The sequence below is a fragment of the Hippoglossus stenolepis genome, chromosome 19, assembly GCF_022539355.2.
Source record: "Hippoglossus stenolepis isolate QCI-W04-F060 chromosome 19, HSTE1.2, whole genome shotgun sequence".
Classification (NCBI taxonomy): Eukaryota; Metazoa; Chordata; class Actinopteri; order Pleuronectiformes; family Pleuronectidae; genus Hippoglossus; species Hippoglossus stenolepis.
Window position 1 is genome coordinate 11634036 of NC_061501.1, and position 15460 is coordinate 11649495.

Below are 15460 nucleotides of genomic sequence, written 5' to 3' on the forward strand. Positions count from 1 at the left end.
AACAAAGCTCCCATGATGCCCTTATGACTGTAATAATATCTGCCTCACGCTCACTCACTCAAACACGATAAATGGACAATTTTTCGAGAGATACCAACTTTGTGCTCCGATAAATGGTCGAGGCCAAACGTTGAATGTTGTATTGTGTGTGTGGAGCCGATGAAAGACCACACAGATTAACAGCGAGAGAGAGAACGGGCTGCAGATAAGGAACAAAAGAGTGAGACTTTCACGATGAAATGTATTTGACTAATATTTTCCTGAGAAAGTCTGTAAAACGCTTCTTTTTGTTGCCGTCCTCCATCTTTCATCCCACAGACAGTCGAGGTCAAGGGTAGTCAACACAAAGTTTCTCTGACGCCATAGTTGAGATTAATTTGAATAAAGCAGCTGCGCGGGTACACAAGTGACCTTGCTTCTTTAAGTAATAATTATAATATAATATTTTTTGATCAAGGGACCTCTCCTGGCTTCTGGGTTCTTTCGTCTGAAATTATGAATCATTTAAGCCGTGTTTTTTGTTAGTATTATATGAATAATTAGATTTTTCAGTCCAATACCTTTTTTGGGCATCGGTGTTATGGTCCTGGATGTAAACAGGGAAACGGAACACACCAAACATCTACTACACCTGCAGCTGACTCCAGCTCAGGGCTAGTTTGGAGATGACGTCCCTGCAGCATGTCCTGGATCTTCCTCAGGACATCCCATAGTAATCAGGGCCAAACTACATGAGCTCCCTCCTCCTCATGTAAAGCGGCGGCTTGAAGCTGAGGTCCCTGTGGACTGCAGAGATCCCCATTCTGTCACACTGTTCCTGAAATCCTATACCTCAGCCTTGTTGAGATGCAGGAGATTTTATGCACCAGTGACCGGAGAACAGTGTTTTCTGCAACCTTGTATTTCTGGCAAGGACGTCAGAGGGAGAACTTTTCTCATGCGAGGCACAAAATATACAGAAAACAAGTCTTCAAAAGTCTGGTGCACATGCCTCAGAGCCCCATGAGGTGATAGTTTACAGAAAGGACGGGTGTTGATAGAGGTTTGGCATTCTGATATAAAACATGCAGACGTGCATTTTTTACATGTTTGCCGTATCACTTTGATTGCATACAAGTCCTCGGGTTCGTCCATGGACACAAGGTCAAATTGCAAAAGGCATTTTTCATGAGATTTTATGATATCTATAATTCACATCAGTTCAAGATATCGACGTTGTCCTTTTTAGATATCTTTAATTAAGTTTGAACTATAAGTTTGAAAGATATCTTAATATTAATATAGATATTTCAAACTGGAATTGTCATCATTTAATTGGACATATCTATTGTCCAGTTATTGATAACTTGAAATAAATTTAGATTAGAGATAAATTGGAAATATCTTTAATTTTGTTCTACCGAGTCAAAATGTAATTACACATATCTTGAATTACAGCTTTGACCTGGCGAAATTTCGTTACAGATATCTGTATGTTAGAAACTATGGCAAATGGGAGGCGTGAGCAGCTGCTGTTGAAACCATATTAATTTGCTGTAAATTTCTACCGCAACTCTCGGATTAAAAACTTTTAATTTGCGCCACTTTCAGCATAATTTTATTTATTTATTTATTGGCCATATCCTTTTGTTGACATGTTACAGAGTTTATGGATCAAGGGTGATGTCATGTTTCAGGAGGACAATGAGAGCTATGTTGCTATGACAGCAAACATCTGCCCGAGATACTGATACCGATTAGCTCCTGTTAAGGAAAATAATTCTGCACTGCTTTTCGTCCGATGAAGAGGAAGTGACATCTGAGCGGTATCTCTGCGATCAATTGCTCTTCCAGCCTGTGCCGAAGACACTGAAGAAGTTGTTTCAATCTGCCCAGTAACAGTAATGTACTCGAAGTTCGACAACGTAACTTTTGAGTGACAGGAGCAGAGGGCATTCTGCATCATGGCGACCGACTCGTATGGACACCGTCCTCAAGTACATGTAAAGGGCATGTTTGCCCTTGTTGTGATGAAACAAGGGTGATGGCATTCAGGCTAGATTTGCAGAGATGGTTTGTTTTGCGCCTGCGGCACAAAAACCACATGATCCACATATGTACTTGCATCGTACAGCTATGGAGCAAATGGCTTGACAGGATTTCAGGCCACAATAATCACAGATGAGTAATTAAAAATGCGCTGTTAATGTTTAGATTGTGTTCATAAATTATCTGAAAGTGTTTTGCAGAGAAGAGCACCTGCATGTTTGTGTCTTGTTTGCGTCTGCATTCATGTGTGAAACAAGGATATTTATCCAGATGTAATGAGACATGGCTGAGTGCATGTTTGAATGTGAGCGTGTGTTTATGTGTGTTTCAGTGGCATTTAAAGATGCTGTTAACTTTACTCTATTTTTTACCTCACTATGTAATTACTATACAAGTTTTATTTGGGTTACAGGTTAATTACGTTTTTCCGGCAAGATGATTCCACCGAGTTCAGTTTGTGTGGGAGTGATTGACAAATTAAGAGACTGGCTGTGTGTTAATTACAGCAGCATACTAATGAGGGGCTCTGTCATGTACCCCTCCCCAGACCTCCCCAAGGCAGCACTGAGGATCCTCAGCAACGTGACCTTCCTGTTCGTCAGCCTGTCCTACACGGCAGAGTGTGCCATCGTCACCGCCTTCATCACCTTCATTCCAAAGTTTATCGAGTCTCAGTTTGGCATCCCCGCCTCCAACGCCAGCATCTACACCGGTAAGTCTCTCGTTGTTGCCGTCACCGCATCATCATGACTGTAAAGAGTTGGGTGTGAAATGCTTCACGCCTCCACAGCTGCGCGTGTGTGTTATTAAAATTCTTCACGGATATATTTTAATTGTCTTGTGAGTCAGTGGCGTCTCTGTCCCCTGTGGGCTGCCACCAAGGATGTGTGGGAACTGATGATGAGCGATTCTTTAACACGTGCAATGAGCAATAAAGTAAAATATAAATGTTGGTTGAAAACAATGCAGAGGGGCGCGATGATACCATGTAGCTGCATGTAATGATATAAACTGTGTAAAAGTAGCCAATACTCCCATTTCAAAAGCAGGAACTAGCAGGAACTGACTTATTAATAATAATAATCTAATAAAAATAAAGATGTTAAAAACAATTGCATAATCCACGAGTGTAAAAGCAGTTCAGTTTTGGACCGAGAAAATTAGATCATCTTTAGGTAAACAATTATTATTATTTAAAATGAGCAAACCTAGTGGAGGAAGTAGGTGTTTTTAGTTGCCTTCTCGTGGGTTAATTGAATTGTCCCTGAAAATGTGTGAAGTGTCAAATCAATTAGGCAAAACTGCTCTCAGCAAAATGTAAATTAAATTGTGTTACCCTTGTTTACAGCGTTTGAAAAATAATAGATTTATTTTTCTATTAAAAACAGTGAATATATCATTATTCTTGTGAGAATCAATTCAAAGGATGTAAAGTATTGACATGTATTAGTTGTAGAAAAATATTATTTTAATGTATGTATTGCTTTTTTTAAACGGTCATCCATTGGGACCTGATCCTTGACCAGGTTCTAAAAGATACATCAGCAGGAGCTGTATGCACCATTAGTCCGTATCAATTTAAGATCACATTTGTCTTCAGCTGTCCTCGTGCGGACATTGATTCAGCGATATGAGTCATGGAGTCTCACAGACTTTGACTCACTGATGAGCTTCCTTTACATCCCCTGACTGTAACACACAAATCTCTGTTGACTGCAGGAGACACATTCATCATGATGCGGTCATGTGCCGACACACACACACACACACACACACACACACACACACACACACACACACACACACACACGTCTCTCTGCTCTGCCTGGAATGTGTGCAGCACATATGTAGGGTGTACAAAGAAACCAGCTTAATCCTTGAGTCTTGTCTGAGCCAGTGGTGCTAATACACAAATAATCTGCTATCAGGATTATTACAGAAAGGACTGATTGAAAACTCAATTATAGCTTTGAAAGCATATAAATGTGTGTGTGTGTGTGTGCTGGCTAACATATGGTTGTTTCTACCCACACGTACGTAAACACACCCCCACATACACAATGCCATTGCCTCATCTCATCTGCCTGTTGCCAGGATACAAGGGTAAGGGCAAATGGGTGGCGTGGTTGCCATGGTTACCCAAATGATGCCAAGCTGCTGGGAGAGGAAGAGGAGCGGTTCCTCCTGCTGATGAGAGCACAGAGCGTCCAGATGGACCGACCAACTTTTCCCCGATGGTCGTAGGAACAGTTTTTATAAGACCAGTGCTTTGGCTTCTACAAAATAATAGTTTGTTTTCAAATAAGGTCAATAGGGTTTAATAAAGTTTGGATTTAGTGCCATTCTATCTAATCTAATTCACTATGGTTTCAATGACATCTTCGTTTTCCTTGGAGAAAAAAATATGGTTCAATATTTTGCAATTTAATCATAAACCTTATTATAAATAACTAAAAGAAAACCAATCTAACCAAATATATAGAAGTTCAATTAGGAAATATGAACATAAATGAAGATCTTTTATGCATTACTTATTCTATAAAATAAAGGTTTTCATATTGGCGCACATCTGCAAACATGACTTATATCATACATACAGTATATAGGTATCTGCTGATTTTGTTTGCCAACCAATAAATCACTGGAGCCCATATTTGCAGTCAGTCTGGTCTTTTTTGAGAAAAGTTCTGAGCTGCACATGAAGCGATGCATTTGTTTTCTTTCTGTGCTTTACGAGCTATAAATGTGAGAACAGCAATATTCCTGGCTGACACGGACAGGGAATAGAAACCATAAAAACACCGCCAAGATGTCAAAATAAAATAAATAAGAACCTCGCAAATGACCACCTTGTTTAGTGTGTATGATGCTCAGTTAAAGAGCTGCCACCGCTGCCTGCTCATTAGATGCTGCTAGAGAAATATCACTGTATCGTACCACAGGCCTCCCTCAGCTGCAGTTTCCCCACATGCTGTGGCTGCTCCTCATCTCAGCCTCTGTCCCCTTTTCTTATTACTTTTCTCTTATTCCTCTGTTGTTTCATTCTGTCTCTTCTGTCCAAAAGCTGCAGTTGATAATCGTGAGCCACACTGAAGTTTGTCCTAGAGGATCTCTGACATGCACACACTTAGCAGATAAATCATTTCATAATGACAGCATAGCTATTAATCCAGATAAAACGTGTAAATCACTCATGTGGCATTTAACACGACGTAACAGTGCGTGTGTGTGTGTGCGCGTGCCTTATCTCACTGTGATATGATATCTGGTTTGGCCGTGTATATGTTTAATCCTTCAGAAAGCACAAGGTTTTAGTAGAGAAAACATGCATTACAGGATAATATTATGCTACAGCTGTCTGATGCTTGGCTCTCACTGGGCGTATTCTGAGAGACACTTTTTCTATCTCCATCTCTTGCCCTCTCTCCATGTTCTACACACACACACACACAGAGAAGCCAGATGACATTTCTGTGTACTTGGATCACATCTCTGCTCATCCTGTCTTTGACAACCCCCCACCCCCACCACCCCCCACCACTGACTTGACCTCATCTTGCTCGTTTCCCAGCTGTAAGTGCCCGTAGCTGGGTTCATGGGCCGCCGTGTGCAGCCTCCCTGAGCCGTCACTCCTGCCCGATAACCCCCCCCCACCCCACCGGCCCAGCTTGCCAGCAGCTAGCTTTGCCTTTCTTCATGTTGTCAATTAGACTAGCTCGAGTGGACTGAGAGCACGTGTGCTGGGCTACAACAGCCTGAAATTACTCACTGGTGGACCCCCAGCATAGCCTGGTCTCACCCCGACAGCAAAGCCATTTTCTGGTGTCTTTCTTTTTTTTCAAACATTATTTCTCGAGATTGATGCGTCTTTTTCATGCATCCATGTCCAACAAGACAAGCGTTTATACAAAAGCGCGACATGTTCATTATTATTCATGTTACTACACCACTTTAACTGGTGTAGATCACAAGCGTATTGCTCTGTCATGTTTTACAGTTATAAATTAATGAAGTGTTAACGTTCTGTCAGGAGTCAGTTCTATTTCTGTCTGAAGTGTTTCCTCCATCTCACCCCCTCCTGTTCTCTCTGATCCCTGTCACAGGTCTGATCATTGTACCCAGCGCCGGCGTGGGCATCGTGCTGGGGGGCTACATCATCAAGAAGCTGAAGCTCGGAGCCAGAGAGTCGGCCAAGCTGGCCATGATCTGCAGCGGGGTGTCCCTGCTCTGCTTCTCCACGCTCTTCATAGTGGGCTGCGAGAGCATCAACCTGGGAGGCATCAACATACCGTACACCACTGGGTGAGGACACTTGTGCCAATAGACAAATGTGATCATAGATGAAAACTCAGGAACATTGAGAGAACATATATCTATGCCTGTGTAAATTAGGTGCAGTTTGATTGAATTTAAAGAGACTGTTAAGCCTTGGGGGAGGTATTTGCTCTACTAAGTTACATTCTAGCTTCCGTTTTGATCATATCATCTTATCACGGACTGAACTCAAGATCCTGTGTGAGCAAACACAAATGTCTGTCTTTGTCATTTTTCAAGACTATATTCCAAGACTGTACTTGGAGGTACAGTTATACATTTGTTTTGTTTTGTTTTATTTAAAAAAAGACCTTCTACTGCATTGGAAGTTGTGTCTGAAACACCCCCACACACACAGAGGAGGTGGGTGTGGGTCTGGGAGACTGTCAGCGCTCCCATCATCCTCATGTGTTGTGGCGTTGTGTTTGGGAGTGCAAGTAATTAATTAGCAACGCTGGCATCTGCTCCTGTGGCTCCGGTGAATCACGCTGCCACCTCTATTTCTGAAGCTGCTGCTCGACACCACATCAGCAGCTATCAGACGTCCGATGTGTGAGCCCTGCGGACAGAAATGTGCAGCGGACGTCTGTTGGCACACGCAGTCCCCACAGACGGACACGTGGATGCAGCAGGCGTGGAGTGACCCCGGGTGAAGCATGAGACACTGCAATGTGATAACAAACACATCCTTCCACCAAATTTAATAGAAATCCCTTCAATCTCCTCCTTGGTGGTGTTGAAATACTTGATGATGGACCTTTTTACTTTATGAGTAAACCGTGCACATCATCTCGGAATCTGACGAAACACCTGAGGGTGAAACTGCTGAACCTCTGGGAAATGTACTCTTCACATAACAAAGCTAATCAAAGCGATTATTTGCCAAATAGCCAGCGTGGCCTTTTAAGTCCCGTAGCTGACCCCCTGATAACTGTATTCTTTGTTTGAGCCGCTGTTTATGGAGGGGTCAACGAGACCGTGTGAGCCCGTGGGGCTCCTCATTATCAACCGCACTGGTCACTAGTGGCTGGTAACACCCACATGAGGAATGTTTAGCCCAAGCCCACCCTTTGTGTCACTCATCTGTACTCACAGTCCAGTCTAGACGTGGCTCTCCCCCGCTGACAGGCCGCGGACAAAAGCGTCCTCAACCCTTTCAGCGCCATGATCATACCAAGTTATGAAATATGCTTGAATAGGTGCTAAAACAAAGTTTAGCTGGTATGTAGCTGTTTGGTCCGTTTGCAAACTATAATCTTTGTTCTTGAAAAAACCTTCAACATAGATTTTTCTTTTTAGCCGATACTGTCCTTGTTCATTGTGTTCAGTGCTAAACCGCATTAAGCCGCTCGCTCCCTTGGCTCCGCATTTTGGTTTTTTTATCCAGCGCAGTCTGTGCACTCCGACGACATCTGGAGGGTTCAGCAAGGGCCGGGGTTTAGCCTGGAAAAGGACATGTGCAATCAGTGCAGTGAGCCCACAACTCCAGCAAGGCTGATGATCACACACACACAGGCTCACATACACACACAGGCTCACACACACACAGGCTCACACACAGGCGCACACACACACGGAGCAACTGGCATGTGACACTGTTATGTCAGGACAAGCCCAAATGTACTTCCCCCCTGATGACCAATATAAAAACAAGGCAGAGTTTCACTTTATGGTCTTGTGAAAAATGATGGTCCAGTGATTTTAGCAGGATGTGTTTTTCAGTTTTGGCCGTGGTTACTACTCACAAATAATCACCTCAGACACATTATTAAATTAGAAGCTTTCTAAGATAAAGATCCCATCTCTCTCTCTCTCTCTGTGTGTGTGTGTGTGTGTGTGTGTGTGCGTGTGCGCGCGCGCCCTGGCTGTTGTGTTGTCGGGGCGAAGCCTCCCAGAGAAAACCCAGGACTCGCTTCACTGCTCCTGGTTCAGACGAAAGCTAATGGGCTGTTTTGCTTAGAGTGACTGTTCCCACACTGGCTGTTGAGCCACTGGAGGTGTCACTTCCTCAACCCCTCATCCTTCTATCATCACACATCACAAACTAGTGGGGGGGCCAGATTAAAACTAGTTCAAAGGATTATGTGCAGCAGATTAATGTGCAGTATCACTTTATATACACTTTATATACATTTTCCTATTTCTTAACGATTAACTCTGCCTTTTTTCCTGCTGTAACAAAACTTTATGGAGTGATGCTGTGCAGGGAAGTGAAGTGGGGACACTTCAAGTATTACGCTCTTTGCAGCAGGTAGTTTGGGGTTTTATGGGAAGTTTAGTGTAGAATGTGACACCACAGATGTGGATTCAGTGTTACTGGAACTAAATGGTGTGCTGCCACCACAGCATGGCCATGGGGGGGGGAGGGAGATGTACATCGTATAAATTAATGTTTATAAAATTAATAAACGCTCCTACAGAAAATGTCCTGCCTCTGGCAATCGCTGACAAAGCATCTTTGTGAAAATACATCTCCACAGTGTAAATTAAAAAAGAACAACAACCTTGTCTGTTAACAAATAGATTTAGTTATAAAGAAGCATGTAGTGTCTCAGCTGAAATACGAAAAAAATACAAACAAATGAGATAAATGGTCTGTGCTGTAGATTCTTTGAATAGAAACGAACATGTAAGTGACAAAATCATGTTTAAAGGAGACATGATGCTCAAATTCAGGTTCATCATTTTCAAAGAAATTGAAAAGGTTTAAATGCGCTAATGTTCAGAAAGCATCACTTTCTTCTCACTGTCCGTTGCTGCAGCTCCTCTTTTCAGCCTCTGTCTGAAACACTTGGTTTTAGCTCCTGGCTCTTTAAAGCCTCCCCCCCTCCCAGGAAAGCCTCTCTGTTGTGATTGGTCAGCTGCTTTCGGCCTCTGCTCTCGCTTCACCTGGCTTTGTTGGACTAGATGCCGTGCGTTATGCAAATGTGGGGCATTGTTATGTCACAATGGTGCAGAAGTATCAGCCGAATTATTGTCCGTTCTGCGTATGACTGATCCTCCTCGTTCTCGACACTGTCTCCGTCTGTTCAGGCCGACCCTGACGATGACCCACAGGAACCTGACGGGAAGCTGCAACGTGAACTGTGGCTGCAGGATCCACGAGTACGCTCCTGTCTGCGGCTCCGACGGCATCACCTACTTCAACCCCTGTCTGGCTGGATGCAGCACCGTGGGCAATGAAACCACCGGGGTGAGTTCACGCACGCACACGCACGCGCACGCACACGCGCACGCACGCACACACACACACACACAGAAACACTCATTCACCTTCTCGCTCCACTCACGCTCCTTTTTGTTTTCCTGTCAAATAAATAATTGGACCAAATCAATTCATGGATCAGATGCAATAGAAAAAGAAATGACTGTTGAAAATGGTTTTGGAGAATTTGCACACAAATCATTTTGGAGACACAAAGAGCCGTTGTTGTACGTTCTCCTCCCGGAGCTCTGAAAGTACAGGAAGTGTCCGACTCCACAACAATGTCAGACAGGAAGTTATTACAACACGAGGAAAGTAAATGTCTAGATTCTTCGTCCGGATCACTGACTGCGACACAGGGCCGGTGCCACCCAGTCTGTTTGTGTGTCTGTGTGTTTGTTTGCGTTACACTACAATAATCGTAGTCTTTTTAAGGGACGTAGTGTGAGTGGAGATTGACTCGTGTTGTTTGTGACTACAGATCAGAAACTACACGGACTGCGGCTGCGTGCAGAGCCGGCAGGTCATCACGCCGTCCTCCGGCGGGCAGGTCAACCAGCTGCAGCTGGTCATCGTCAAAACGTACCTGAACGAGAATGGCTACGCCGTGTCGGGGAAGTGCGACCGCACCTGCAACACGCTCATCCCTTTCCTCATCTTCCTCTTCATCGTCACGCTCATCACCGCCTGTGCCCAGCCCTCCGCCATCATCGTCACACTCAGGTAAGGGACCACCTGACCCCATTGACTGCTGAAGTTTTTAATTATCCCTTTTCTCTGCCATATTTATAATTTGGTGAATGTGTGTCATCACCTTTGTCTTTTCTCAGGTCTGTTGATGAGCAGGAGAGGCCTTTTGCTCTTGGGATGCAGTTTGTCCTGCTCCGAACTCTTGGTAAGTTCCTTTACACTCATATTAAGAACCACCCGCAGTTTGTTGCAATCTTATCAATCAGAATAAAACCCCTTGAAATCCTTTGTTTTGTTGAGTCAGCTTTGTTCCTAAAGATTAGATGTTAAAGATTAGTACTTATTCAGAAATCCCACAGGGTATAATTCAGTGAACGTAATGAATCTGCATTTGTATATTAAATAGCCACTGGAGCAGCTCAAGGATTTGGCCCAAAGTTGCAGTTTCTCATGATTCTTCTTTTCTCAAAGTTTCTCCAGGTTGTTTGTAAGTGTAGTTCAGTTTGACTTCCTGCGTTCGTACCCTCACTCGTCCTTGGAAACATCGACAGTTTCACAGAGAGCAGGAATGCAGCGTTGTCGTCGTCCTCGGTGAACTTTAGTGTTGATGCTGCCGAAAAGTGCTCGAGGGTTAAAAAGCTCTGTCCCGACATGTCTCTCATCTGCTTGGTGGGACTGTGACTGTAGAGCTGCCACATCACTTTGGACAAACGTGTGTGTGTGTGTGTCTGGAGGGAGTTTGTGTTTATGTTATTATATAGTTAACAATTTGTCTGAATCTGCTATTATTGACTCATTATATAAACCTACAGCAGCGGATGCAATGAACATCAGCACTGTAATAACAAATGAACGAATAACGTTGTTTTCTGTTTTTTGTTCATTTTGATGAAAAGATGCTGATTAAATCTAAAATCATTTAATTTTGAGGCTGTAATTAATAGTATTTTTGTATTGGATCAAATATTTGAAAATGTCTTTTTAATATTTAGTCACGAGAATCAGACCCGTCTCTGATCTTTATTAAGGTAAATGGTGCCACCTAGTGGTGATGCTGCAGTATTTTCAATCTACATTCATGTTCTGTGTCTCGGCTTTAACAAAACACAATATAAACTATATAGAGAATGTTGCACAGTGTTTAAAGCTAATGTAAAAGTACTTTTCTGTTTTGTAGCAATAGGAAATAATTCAATATGCACTGGGGACGTCAAACTGATTATAATTCTGAACTTTTTAAGCAAAACCTTTACAAAGGTTTAACACAATATTCTATCTTATGCATTGTCTGGCAACATTGTTCATCAACACACTCAAAAATCAAGCATTTAAAAAAATGTATACAGACGTTTTGAATGTGGGGATTTATGTATTTATCTTTATTAAAAATGAATGACTAGATAAACAACAATCAAAGACCAGAAGTTTTCTTATTCAAACTTCTCTGTCTCTCCTCAGCCTACATCCCCACGCCCATCTACTTCGGCGCTGTGATCGACACCACCTGCATGCTGTGGCAGCAGGACTGCGGCGTGCACGGCTCCTGCTGGGAGTACGACGTCACCTCCTTCCGCTTCGTCTACTTTGGCCTGGCCGCCAGCCTCAAGTTCGTCGGCTTCATCTTCATCTTCCTCACCTGGTACTCGATCAAGCACAAGGAGGACCTGGCCGAGCGCTGGCGCCAGCACCTGCCTCCGCTGGGCACCGTCAGCGACCTCATCTGCCACGCCGGCGGCCAGAAGAGCCACGCCCGCACCCGCTCCTGCCCCGTGTTCATCCCGCCTCGGCCCGACCCTCCGACCGCCCTGCTGCTCAACCGCGGCCACAGCAGCCTCAGTTGCCCCGGCAATGCCCTCAAAGCAATAACCCCGCCCATCATCTTGCCACACCACCACAAAGGCTCCGCCCGTGTCTGAGAGCATGCCAAGCCTCCCTGCGGGGGGGGGGGGGTTCATAGTGACATGTGCCTTCCTGTTTAGTGTCTCTGCATCCTTCCCTGTCTGCTCTACACCAATCAGACACAAGGGCGGCGCTCCAGCGCTGCTGCAGGACCGACAGGCGGAGACGCAGGCCCGCCCACCAAACGTAAAGGGCTGCTCATCGCCGTGTATGATAACAGGAAACTGACAGGTTCCCTCTGAGCAGATCATCAGACGGTCACACGTCCACTTCAAGGACGGACGGAGGACGCAAAGACATCACATGGTGCTACTGTGAAAGGGCGGGGCATTCAAACCTCAGTCACATGACCAACACGGCGTCTAAAGCACAACAGACAAACCTGTACTATGCAACATCCTGTGTACAGCTCGTCCTCCTCAGTACTGTACAGCTCCCTCTGTATCCGTACCTCTTTCTTCTTCTTCTTCTTCTTCTTCTTCTTCTTCTTCTTCTTACTTCACTTCATCACCTCATCATCTCCTCACTGTCTGAACTGGGAACATATCAGACCCTCCCTCTCTTGTATTTGAGCCATTCCTGGTTTGTCCGGTGAACACACGCGTCGTCTGCATCTCCAGAAATGACAAATGTGTTTTTTTCTTTTTTTGTAACAGTGCCTCTCCGGCTGCCTCGGCCAGTACACTACACAAATACAAAGCTAGCTCCCAGGGTATCTGCTGGCCACGTGAGGCCAGTCACTGTCGTCTCAGTGGAGCTGCAGCGCCGTGCTTCGTTTCTCTCAGCGTTTTTTCGTGAGTCGCCGTCGCAGTTTCTCTCCTTGGCAAGGGAACCATGTAGCTCAAAGCCGACAAGCACCAACGGTACAGCGTTTACTGACGTCCATGTTGTCAGTCATACTACGTTATTATTGTGAACTGTAATATTTAGCAGGAGAAAGCAGCAGGAACGGTATCTGATCTCTGAGCGTGTGCTGAAGCTACTGTTTGTCCTACAGATGTGAACAAACCTGAAAACTGGAAAGGAGAAAAGAAAAATCTGCTCTCTTAACGAATCTGTTAACGTGCGTCCATTCTAAAGGCTTTAAAATAGAATAAATGATATAAATAAAACAGAGACCACCTTTTAACAGTAATTCAGTTCCTGGGTGTTTGGTGCCCTCTAGTGGACAGAGAGATGATTGTGTGAAGGCCGGTGAATGTCTCTGTTGCTCAGACCTGCTGGACTCAATGAAATCGTGGGATTATTTAAACTTAATCACTGCACTGAGTTTAGATCTTTAGTTTCCCAAAGATGTACCCGAGCTTAAGATGAGCCGCCATCTTTGATTCCCTCTGCAGACCGTGTGATTAAATCCAATTCTAAACTTTAGCTCCACACAAACATTCAGTGTTTGGCTCAGACCAGGTTTTAACTCGGGGCTCATGTCGTATTGTAATGATCTGATATATTTGCTCTCCTGTTGAATCAAAGATTGAAGAAATGAAAAGAGGCGCGTTAACTTTGCCATTTTCTGTGTTTAAAAAAAAATTAGATGAATTAAGTGAATAAATAAAATCTGTGCCATATTATTTAAAAGTAATTTTAGGGAGTATTTTTTTGTGAGGGAGGTTAGAAGTCCAATAAAGTTACTGTATTTTATATTCTAATCCGTATGAATTCATTTTTAATCTTTTTTCAAAGTTTGCAAATAAAACATTTCGATGCAGTGAATTCATTTTAAAAGTTAATCACTTTTGGCCAAGTTTAACTTTCTACTTTCTTCTTCTTCTGCCGGGTTAAGATTTCTCCCGCGGTAACGGCGGCGACTAATTTTAGTATTAATCGTGACTTAGTACCTCAAATGACGTATTCATTATAAGGGATCCTCGTGTAAATATTGACAAACAAAGCGTATTATAGAGCTCACACATAGTTAGAAGCATATTTATGAACTAACCCTCCACATTGTAGGTAAAAAGAAAAAATAAAGACTTTAAGCTACACAAAAAAAAAACTAAACGTTGGATTTGTCTCGCGGTGCCTGAACAGTATTATTCTCATGGAGCAGGGTTGAGTTCAGATTATACTATGTGTGTGTGTGTGTGTGTGGGTGTGGGGGGGTTATTGCAATGTATTATTTTCCATTAAGAGGACTGCACAATGAAGTAGATTTAAAAGCTGACCTGATGCGACCCTAAACATCCTCCTATCTGTCTGTAATGATTCTCTTTCCTTCTGCTCCGTAATCGCTGAAAAGAAACTCCAGCGATAATGGGAAAGCCCAAAAAATATCCTGAGTTTTATTTATTCAACTTTTATCCCGTTCACCAGATGCACAGATGTTCTTCTGATCCTCCAAACATCTGGGAGAATGAGTGAGTTAAACTGGTGAAAGCTGCAGAAGCGTTCACTTGAGGAAAAGAAAATGTTTGCCCTCTTTTTTCTGAATTCACTAGTTTATTATCTCAGAATTTCAAGAGAAACCGTTTTCTGAATTAACACGATTGTCTTTTCATTTGTTTATATAGTTGCTCTCCTGTTGATGACGGAGGATTTGAATGAAATCTGTTGCAAATTGTTAAATAAAACTCTAAGGGAGCATTTTCCTCTGTTGTGAGGGAGGATGGAATCTAATCAAGCTGCTGCATTTTATATTCAAATCAAACGAATTCACTTTAATCTTTGAAAGTTTGCTAATAAAACAAATCTCTGGCACATTATTTAAAAAACAACTCTAAGGATTAACAAGGATTTCACTCAAAAGTTTTCATGAAAAACAAATTGTCGCCATAACAAATGTAAAATGTTCATGAAAACTTTATTGGGAATTCTGAGATAGTAAACTCTGTTCCCATAGTGATGGGTCAACATTAGTTTTTTTGTGGATGATCCTCTTCCTGTAATAAGGTAAACTAAACACTTTGCTTTTTACAGGGAAGGTTAGAGAATCCTCCTGAAACGTCACATAGATCGTTGGACATCTAAACTTAAGGCTGTCTGACTCACTATACTGTAAAACTACTGCTTTGGAATCCAGCGTCCTGGATCAGCACGACTACTGATGCAGACTTCAGGTCGACTGTGGAACTCGCTTTAACACACGTCTCCTCTCGTCAGCGTTTTGAACTGAAGGTGAATTTCCTGGACAGAAGCAGAAAGTCGAGCTCTCAGCGCTTCGTGTTCCTCGGGAGCAGAAGTCCGGTGGATGTTTGTGAACACTTGGTTTACAAACGCCTTGCATACTTGATATTTGTCATTAAAAAAAAACTGGAAAAAAAGAAAAGACCCGTCTGGTTGAATTTGTTGTGTCGTGTGGTGGGAAAAGACTTGAGGCCCGAAACA

General features: G+C 43.2%; 1 protein-coding gene across 2 annotated transcripts in view; it reads left to right on the forward strand.

Annotated features, from left to right (window-relative positions):
• Window positions 1-15401, forward strand: part of LOC118098437 (solute carrier organic anion transporter family member 5A1) — a 38871-nt gene extending 23470 nt beyond the window's left edge. For both annotated transcript variants that reach the window (XM_035142244.2, XM_035142245.2), the window contains exons 5-10: window positions 2576-2740; window positions 6132-6330; window positions 9376-9535; window positions 10029-10270; window positions 10378-10442; window positions 11696-15401. In XM_035142244.2, coding sequence (XP_034998135.1) covers window positions 2576-2740; window positions 6132-6330; window positions 9376-9535; window positions 10029-10270; window positions 10378-10442; window positions 11696-12153 — 1289 coding nt within the window. In that variant the 3' untranslated portion in view covers window positions 12154-15401. The remainder of the gene's footprint in view (window positions 1-2575; window positions 2741-6131; window positions 6331-9375; window positions 9536-10028; window positions 10271-10377; window positions 10443-11695) is intronic.
• The last annotated feature ends 59 nt before the right edge of the window (window positions 15402-15460 follow it).